The 9,766-nt window shown below is 32.3% G+C and overlaps 1 protein-coding gene across 1 annotated transcript; it reads right to left on the bottom strand.

Annotated features, from left to right (window-relative positions):
* Positions 1-267: 267 nt before the first annotated feature.
* LOC7489745 (CBS domain-containing protein CBSX1, chloroplastic) lies at positions 268-5,516 on the bottom strand. The gene is made up of 8 exons (XM_002306446.4): positions 5,141-5,516; positions 4,429-4,516; positions 4,278-4,342; positions 3,631-3,679; positions 3,339-3,391; positions 978-1,093; positions 784-841; positions 268-696 (listed from the first exon to the last, which is right to left on the bottom strand). The coding sequence occupies exons 1-8, from the start codon at positions 5,354-5,356 to the stop codon at positions 622-624; spliced, it is 720 nt and encodes a 239-aa protein (XP_002306482.4). The 5' UTR covers positions 5,357-5,516; the 3' UTR covers positions 268-621.
* Between the last annotated feature and the right edge of the window lie 4,250 nt (positions 5,517-9,766).

Genomic DNA, 9,766 nt, shown 5'->3' with positions numbered 1-9,766 from the left:
CAAAAAATGGTAAGAAGATTCCAAATTCGGAAGTGAATGATTTGCTGCCCTGAGTCCAAATGTTCTACCTGATATTCCTAGGTGTTTTTTCACAGATACTATGTGGTCTCCAACGAAGACTACATTTTGCCAACAGAAAGGGATTGGCATAAAAACAATCAGCATAATTTCACTTCACAACTAATAGTAACACGCCATCTTTCAATTTTTTACCATGCAAGGCTCCTCCACTATTAGGTTCAGCAACCAGTACGACAACAAAGGACATAGAGCAGTCATTATCACTTTCAATTTAATCACCGTCCAGATTTAATGCATCGCAAGGACGGGCAGACAAATATCTGCTAGTAGCTTATAACATCATAAATCTGAAGAAACCACCATCATGATCATACTAGCGTCTTGAGATGAACCATTATTGGCTCCTTGTAACTATAACTCCTCTTACTATACTAGGAAAAGTAGAAAATGATGTGATACAAACACGAGCCAAAATTGTATGTATAAAGCAGCCAGCTTCTTTTGTTGCCGAGCTCAAAACAGCTCGCATAAACCAATCAGACCCAGCTTGCCATGTTGACTGCTGCATTTTTCCTTGAAAAAATAAAAAATACGGGGATACTACGCTTTCCTTTCCATGGCATGTTTTATATGCAAAGCAGCTCTTACAACATTTCCTCTTGTGATAATTCCAACCTTCAAGTTAAAGAAAAATGGCTGATTAAACCACCATTAAACATGATTAGATGATATTGATCAATACAAAAGTCTGATATCTCTTACAAGCTTGCCGTCGGCATCCACAACTGGAAGTCTACGGTATTTTGTCTCAAGTAATAATCTGGCATTAGATAAAAACAAAGTCAGAAGTTAATTTTTGGCCACAACTTGTCAGAAAAAACATAAACAAAGTGACGGGAATATTCAGAAAGATCAACTTGGAAAAAAAAAAAGGGAAAAAAGAAGGGCTACTGTACCTTACAGAATCCTCAAGATTGGTGGTTTCACGAACAACAACTGGTGCTGGTGTCATCAAGTCACCAACAACCTTCCCATTGGTTTTATTGAGCAACATTTGTACCTCGTTGAAAGTCTGCAATCATCATTTACTTAATTGTATCAGCAAATTACATAGTTGGATTATTGGATCATGTGCAACATCTCATCAACTCAAAGCACATGAATTTGCAACTTAATTCTCTGGAATGAAATTTCATCAAGAAGATCCAATATATGAAGGATAGAAAAGTGCTAGCAAGAGAGTAACTTCTGGTGCTTAAACTCTCACTATAGAGCTAGAAGTTCAAGTTGTTGAATAGAGGCCTTTTCTATTGAAATATGATATGCCTAAAAATACTGTTGAAATATGATAGAAGGAAAGAGTTTGATGCAGACAAGGAAAAAAAAAAGACAGCAAGTACAAGCAACACAAAATTCTGCTGAATAGAGTTACTACAATGATTTAGCAATGAAACAAATAACTTATCCTAAAAATCCTCCTGCATCATTCTCCTCGGGCTGGAAGGAATTCATCATTGAGTTCATGTTTTTACCTTGATCTTGTCGGAATCCAATCAAGACTCTCTAACTTCTTTTCTTTTTTTGCTTCAAGTGTATAACAGTTTTAGATATTAACTTCAATCTCTTCACGTTAAATTTTGCATAAACAACATCAATTGACAAATGATTTCTCTCTCACTAACTTTTAGAGCAATGAATTGCAAACCACGAACTTGCTTCATCAACATGTGTTGTATCCATATAACATTTAAACAAATCTACCTTTGTGATAATAAATAATAAGCTTGTAATCAAAAGGATCAACATAGCCTAAATCAACAATTTTCTTTGGTTGAGCACCTTCCATGTTCTATTTGCACTCAACCTCTAACTTATCAATACAATGACAACATTATTGATGACATCATTATTGTCATTTGTATCAATGTTTATGCCATCATTATCAACATATAATCATTATCAAAATAAGCATCATAAATTGAAGGTTAATTTCAATCCATAAAATAAATAGAATCATAAAAAAAAAAAAAAAAAATTAGTTTCAATATCATAATCATCCATATCAAGAAGGTGCCTCTTTTGCTTGTGCTTCTTAAACAGGTTCTCAAAATAGGTCATTGATCCATGATCACTCTCCTCAAGTTTTTTCTTCTCCATCTTTGTTAATCAACGTGATAATTCTTCAACTTGTCTCCATAATTTTATCACCGCTAATTGATAGGTTAATTCTACAATCTATCTTCACATGTCTTCTATCACCAATTCCTGAACGTCTCTTTCCTGAAGTAGAACCTCTCCATCCCCCTCCTACACGAACATGTCCTATTCTATGACCACCTCTTCCAACCATGTTTTATTAAACACATATATAAACCATGTTTTATTAAACACATATATAGCAACTAACCACCAGGAATTGTTGAGCTCTGATATTAACTAACATAGACGAAAAGAACACAAGAAAAACAAGCACTAGTAACACAACGTTCTACCAAATAAGGTTACCACACAAACCCTAATTCAAAATTTATTACTCAATGTTTTCTTTCAAGTAGTCTCTTGAATTACAAACTAAATAACCCTATTTATACTAGTCCTAGGCATAAACTAAATAAGAAAAATTCATAAACTAAATGATTCCTAAACTAAATAGGAAGAATACAAAACACTATAAGAAAATATTTTCCTAAACTAAATAGAAATAGGGTTATTAACAAAACAATAAAGATATGCCTAAAAATATCTTTAGTGTTTTGTTAATAATCTCTAAGGTTCCTAATTACAGACAAGGACTGTTCATAAAAACCTAGCAATATACATTACAGGCAAGTGAGCAACTTCTAAATCAATTGGGGAAAGCAACCATATGCCCTGCACCCTTGGGATTTCATCTACGAGTATGAGTTGCATCAGTCGCACAAATTCCCTCAATTGTTATTCAAGGCAGTAAAGAATTGCCAAGTGATCTCAAGCTCAGCTCAAGTCAATTTCAGTTGATGTCTTGAACTTTGCCATTTTTTTCCAGCCCTATCCATTCATAGCTAATAGAATCAATTCTCAAACCATTCACCCATTAGTGGACCAGCTCTCATCATCATCATCCTTGCCTCCCTAGGAATATGCTAGAAATGCAGAATTCAGACTACTCCAAATACATTACCCTTCTGAATGTTGTGTTGCAAAGAGGTTGGTTTATGAAGCTCCATACAAACAATACTTGGGAAAAAAATGTCAAAAGGTGGGCAATAAAACATGCATGTATTTGCATTGAAAGTGTGCAAGTCTGGGTTTGAAAAAAGGAGAAAGTTCTCACATACTTTCCAAGTGCTGTCGACTTCAGGAAACATGTTAGTTTCGGTTCTTCCACCACCTAGTTGAAATATTGAAACAGATCCTTAAGTAAGAAATGATAAATCACAAATTTTTCTGATATCAAGAATCTAGTTTGATGCCAGTTACATATAACTTCATCTATATTGTTGATTGAAGAAATTGCAACATAAAAGGACAAAATGAATTGTTCTTTTCTTTTTCTTTTTCTTTTTCTTTTTTTTTTTTTTTTTTTTAAAGAAAAGACAAGTTAAGATTAGCTTAATTATTTTAAATCACCTGATATGGAGTCCAATGCTAACAAGTCATAATCTGACACAAGACCAACCTACAATAGCAACGAACATTCAAGTTATTCCCACAACTTAATTGTGTTAGCTCATAAGAAAATTGCAAATAAATTGCACCCATAGATTATAATCATAATCCCAGAAAGGGATGGTTATAACCAATCTAAACGAAGGCATAAACATTCATACAATAGCACCAGCACATTAAAAGCAATAGCTTAGAAATGCTGGTACGGACATATGAGTATTTGTTTTGATGCATCCAGAAAATTTCTTCATCATCCCAAGCTGATTGAGGATCGTTTACAATTTTCAAATCAGGTTTTGCTATCATTCTTCATTTTCAAAAAAAATTTGGTCATTGATTTTCCAAGTGAATAACAGCATCCTGAACTGGTTGTTGTTAGGAGGAGATAAAAAGCTGAAGCAAAAAAAATATACGTGAATTGTTAGTTTAAGCAGCAAAGACTGCAACAGACTCTCAGATTGGGGGACCCCGAGCCAATTTGGATATTCAATATCGGATATCTTGAAATGCCTTCAGAAAGTGAAACGAATAACTTCAAAAAAATAATAACGAATCGACCTTATTAATAACCAGACCCCAAACCAAAAAGAAAGTCAAGGAAGGGTTACCAGTTTCCAATCATCATCAATCACAGGAAAACCAGTAATTCTACGTTCTACAAGAGTCTCCAGTGCTGTTAATTGGCATAAAACACAGCACATTAGGTGTTGGAAAAACTATGTGCGCTCCATGGATAAAATATAGAAATCTAAAAAATACCTTCATTTACAGTTGTTGTCGGTTTTACCACATGCAAATCTTCTTTCCTTGTCATAAAATCACCAACTGTATATACCCCACTTTTTGGCTGCGCATCAGCAAGTCAAAGAAAAAGAATCACATATAGAAGAACGTTAACTTTCAAACCACACTTCATGGTGCAAAAAGACTTCAAATGGGTAAAACCAGATAGAACCTGCCTTAAAATTCTCATTCTTTTGATTGGTATTTTTCAAACTTAGGACCAATCTCAGACCCAAACCCCAATCTTGACATTTGCGGCTTTTGGCTAAAACTCCAACTGCCTAAAGTACAATAAATTACCAAATTGAATTCTTTCTCCATCACAGCACCAAAATTAATGACATTTTCCAGTAAAGAATTCTCTAATATCGCCATCGCTTACCCTCAACAACACACAAAATCTGAATATAGCTTTCACACCAAAATTCAAATCCTCTCCGTAGACAACCTTACACACCCGACATGCACAGGGGTAAATTAGCTTCTTTAATGCATCAATTGAAGTACCCAAAGTGCTTTCTCAAAACGCAATTGATGCATGCTTTCTTCCTATCTCCCACCACAAGCAATTAAATTACCCAAAATACCAAAAATAAAAAAATAAACTTTCAAACGAAAATATAGAATTGCTAACTAAAAAAATAAAAAATGATTAAACAAAGTGAACAAGGGTGAGACAGCGAGTTACAGAATTGGCCATCAAGGTGCCACTACTTGCAGCTGCTATAAGGGAAGGAGACCTGCGAGGCCAAGAAATGGAGGATAACGAGACAAGTTTCCGTCCAGGAGTAGAAAAGAGAAGGCAGGGCATCTGGTGAGTGAGGGAAACAGCAGATGCTGTGGTGGTGGTGACGCACAGGCGTGTGCGGGAGAGAGAGTCGGAGTGTAGAATCGAAGCGTCCATGTGTCGGCTCTTTATGGATGGTTAATTCTGGAGATAGAACCAACGATAGTGTTTAAGCGAGGTCGGAGAAGAGAGACACACAGGAGACCAGAGACGTGTGTGTGTGTGTGTGTGTGTCTTTTTTTTGGATGTGGATGTCGAGCTGGAGGAGAGATAGATGAAACCGACCTCACCTTTATGTGATATTTAAGACCAAACTGGGCTTCTTTTCTAAAAAAAATCTTTTTTTAAAGTGGATTAAAAGTTACTTAATAAATTAACTGTTACCAGATTTTTAAATATTTTTATAATTTATTTTAATTTATAATTATTTATTTATTTATTTTAGATGCGGCTTCCATGTTTTTTTTTTTATTCTCATCTCAAAGTTTCTTGAGGTTTTTTTCATTAATTAACTTTTGATATTTTCATATATGTAATTTCTCTCAACCAAAGTTCAATTTTATTTTTTGTTTTATCCGTGTCTTCTTTGTCTAATGTTTTAGAAGTTTCTTTTTATTTCTTAACTTTTAGTATTTTATTTTTGTATAATTTCTCCCAAACACTTGTTAATTTTCTATTGGATATTTTTGGGAAATCATTTTTGGTGTTTAAGGAATGATTTTTATGTAGTTTTATAATAATTATATAGAAACATGGTGTGATTTTCAATTATGTTGTAATTGGCTGGTTGGTTTCTCAATACTGAGTGGATTGGATCGTTCTATTTGAGAATATGCTTTAATTATTAATTATTGATCAAATAATCATATCACTAATGAAATATGCTTGATTTCTTAAGCTCTTTGAACTTCCTTTCAATGGAGCTTTCACTAGTCTTCCTAGGCCAAGAGGATGAGAGTTTAGAAAGTTTTATAGCTTACACACTTTTAATTATCCAAGTTTTGCTATTTCTGGAACTTTTGTGCTTCATTTCATATGAGTTGTTAGATTAAGTTAACTTTGCAAGAAGATAGAATAGACTGTATTATTAACAAAACAATAAAGATATAGCTAAATCATTATAGTCACACCTATAAAATACTATTTACTAGAATAGTGCTTGTGTTTTTATTTTCTTTTCGATTTCACCTTCAACAACCCAATCTTGTTTATGTTTTTGTTTAGTTTTTTTCTTCAATTTCATTCTTTAATATTAAATTGTTTTAGGAATTGTGCTTTATAATTTCAATTTTTCTTGTGTTGGATTATACATTAATTTAAATTTTGTTTTTTTCAATTTCAACCTTCAACTAATGATCTGTTGGAACTAGGGCTTCGGTTTTTTTTTTCAAATTTCTTTTTATTAATTTATCTCGATATCATAACCTAGGTTATGAATTTAATAGGTTAACTCTAGTTGACTCGAGTTTTTTTTTTATCGTTTCTTCTAATGATTATTTTTCAATTTCATCTTTCAACACTAGATTGATTGAAAATTAGGCTTTGTAATTTTTTTATTTGTATTATAAGTGATTATCCTAATCTCATAACTTGGGTTGTAGGTTTAGCAGGTTGACTTGGGCTAACTTGATTTATTTTTTTTTATCCTTTTAAAATTGATATTTTTTTAATTTTACCCAGAAATAACCCAATCTTAGTTTTTTTCAATTTTATCCTTCAATATTATGTTATTTAAGAATTAAGCTTCATAATGTTTTTTTAATTTGCTTCCTGTAAAGTTATCCCGACCTCATGAATTTATTTTTTTCCTCGATTTCAACATTCAATATTGGATCTATTGGAAATGGAGTTTCATTATTTTTTTTTATTTGCTTTGTATAAAGTTATCTCAGTCTCATGACTTAGATCACGAGTTTAATAAGTTAGCCCAAGTTGAGTTGGGTTGTTTTTTTAATCAATTTTTTTTATTTCATCTTTCAACACTTGGTTGGTTTGAAATTGGACTTTGTAATTTTTCTTTTATTTTCTTTCTATAAGGTTATTCTAATCTCATGACTCTAGTCACAAGTTTGGAAGGTTAACTCGGGTTAACTTTATTAAAAAAAATTTAATTGATTTTTTTTAATTGCGATTCATAATTTTTTTCAAATTATTTTCTATTGGGTTATCTTGATCTTATGATCCAGGTCACGAGTTTAACATGTTAACCCGAGTTGATTTAGTTTATTGTTTTGTCTTTTTTAATTGAATATTTTTTTCTTTCAATTTCACGCTCCAACAACTCAATCTTCTTCTTTTTATTTAGTTCTTTTTCAATTTTATCCTTCAATATTAAGTTATTTAGGAATTGGGTATTGTAATTTTTTTTTCAATTCCATCATTCAACATTGGGTTAATTAGGAATTGATCTTCATAATTTATCATGATTTGTCTTAGGGTCATCAAGGTCTCATGACGTATGTCGCAGATTTGATAGGTTAACTATGGTAGATTCAATATGCTTCATCTCAGTATTTGAAAACAAATGTCATACAATATGTCATTTTATCAATGTTTTAAAAAGATATTGTTCAATATGCATCATATTATGAATTCATGATTTTTTATTATTATTATTAAAAAGCATGTTAGCAACGCTTGGATAACTTTTTTTACTTTGAAAAAAATATCTGACCCTTAGAACAACATGGAACAATAATCTAGTGTGATATGTGATATATGTTAACATTCTTTTCGTGCATTGCTTCTACTTCAAGATGTTTTGTCTTAGATCTTATAATGGGTTCTCATTATGACTATTTATTCTTGTGTTGTAGATTGAAACTGCATTTTTAAAACAACACAAAGTGTTTATTAGGTGATGTATTAAAATAACAAAAGATGTGGAGTTTCTATTTTAGGGTCTTTTGATTTCATATGGGTTTTTTTTTTTGTATTTTGTTTTTTGTTTTGTGTTTTTTGATTTGTATATGTTTATTTTTGGTAAATATAAGAAATTTAAGAAAAGAAAAAGGCCCGGAAAAGGTGGAAACAAATTCTGAAAGAGTTGTTGTTTTCTATTTTTGACCCCACAAAAAAATCAAAAAATAAAAGAGGATACACATAAAGAAAGCCCAGAAGATTGTCCAGGTTGGTGATGAAAGACCAAAACGACAAGTAGAAAAGTTGAAGGACCAGAATGTACAAGATTGGCAAAACTAGTGACCCATTTTTGATTGACAAAAAACCCATTCGACAACAATATTTATATTTAGGGTAATGAAATACAAATTTAGATGAGTAAAGACTTAATGAGGATTTTGAAAGGCTTAATTAATTTTATTAAGGACTTAATTGCAAGGAAAATTAATTTTTTAAAATCAATTTAGGTGTTAATTAAAAGAAATTAAAGTTTTGAGGTTGAAATTGGACTTTAAAAAGCTTAATTGGTCAAATTAGAGGCTTAATTGTGAAAAGTATTAAAGTTTGGTAGCCAATTAAGGGTTTTATTGAAGAAATTCAATACCAAGAACCAACCTGTAAATGGCGCGCGATTTCAAGGGTAGAAATTGGTAAAATTAGGGGCCAAATTAAAGAAAATTAAAAAGTTTGATGGTCAATTGGGAGTCCAATTAAACAAATCAAAAACCAAGGATCACAATGAAAATGACACTAAACTTCAGGGCTGATATTTGAGTCTGGTAGGGGTTAAATTGCATGCATTTAAAAGTTTTTGTGTCAATTAAGGGTACATGTGCCATAATGGGAAGAACATAAACTAAATTGAAACTTTGCCAAAATTCCAAATTAAAAACCTTAAATTCTAGGGTTTAACCTAGTTGTCGTATTGTTTAGCCTCTGATCATCTTCTTCCTTGGTAATTCACGATGATGAGGTTGACACATTCCTAGTGCTCATTGTGGAGTTTTAAACCACCAAATAACATGCAGTTTTTTGTAAATAGAAGAGGAACATCCTCTCTACAACCCCGTTTCCATGAAATTAAATGTTTACATCCTAATTCTTCAATGAAATTCCTCAACATCTTGTCCCTAATCAGTCGTTACTCAATTTTTAGATTCTAAGCTGATCGAGTTGGCACCTTCAAGGGAGTGAGCGTAAAGCTACAGACCTCTAAATTGAACAAGGTTGGATTTAAACAAAAAATATGCACCCCTTTTACCAACTTCAAGTGGTCTTCAATGAAGATGACATCAGAATTGCTCTAACAAAACCTTAAAAGTGGTCAACTCAATCAGCCTTGATCGAGATTGTCATTAGTGTAAAACCACTTAACCTTTTCGTGTGTTCACACTTAACCTTTTCATGTGTTCACACTTTAAATCTCCAGAGGGTTCTTATCAAGGACTATAAATCATTCCCCATTCCCCCAGGATCAGAAGGTGAAGAATACATGTCTTTGTCTCCAAAAAAAGAAATACCATCTAGGCCAAAACCACCATTACAAAAACCCATTGAATGACAAAAATTCTAGCTGTGAAATTTTATCCAGAACTCTCATTTTGATTAATGGGCTCAGTTTTGATC

Source organism: Populus trichocarpa, chromosome 5 (genome assembly GCF_000002775.5).
Source record: "Populus trichocarpa isolate Nisqually-1 chromosome 5, P.trichocarpa_v4.1, whole genome shotgun sequence".
Classification (NCBI taxonomy): Eukaryota; Viridiplantae; Streptophyta; class Magnoliopsida; order Malpighiales; family Salicaceae; genus Populus; species Populus trichocarpa.
This window is presented reverse-complemented; position numbering and strand designations above follow the sequence as displayed.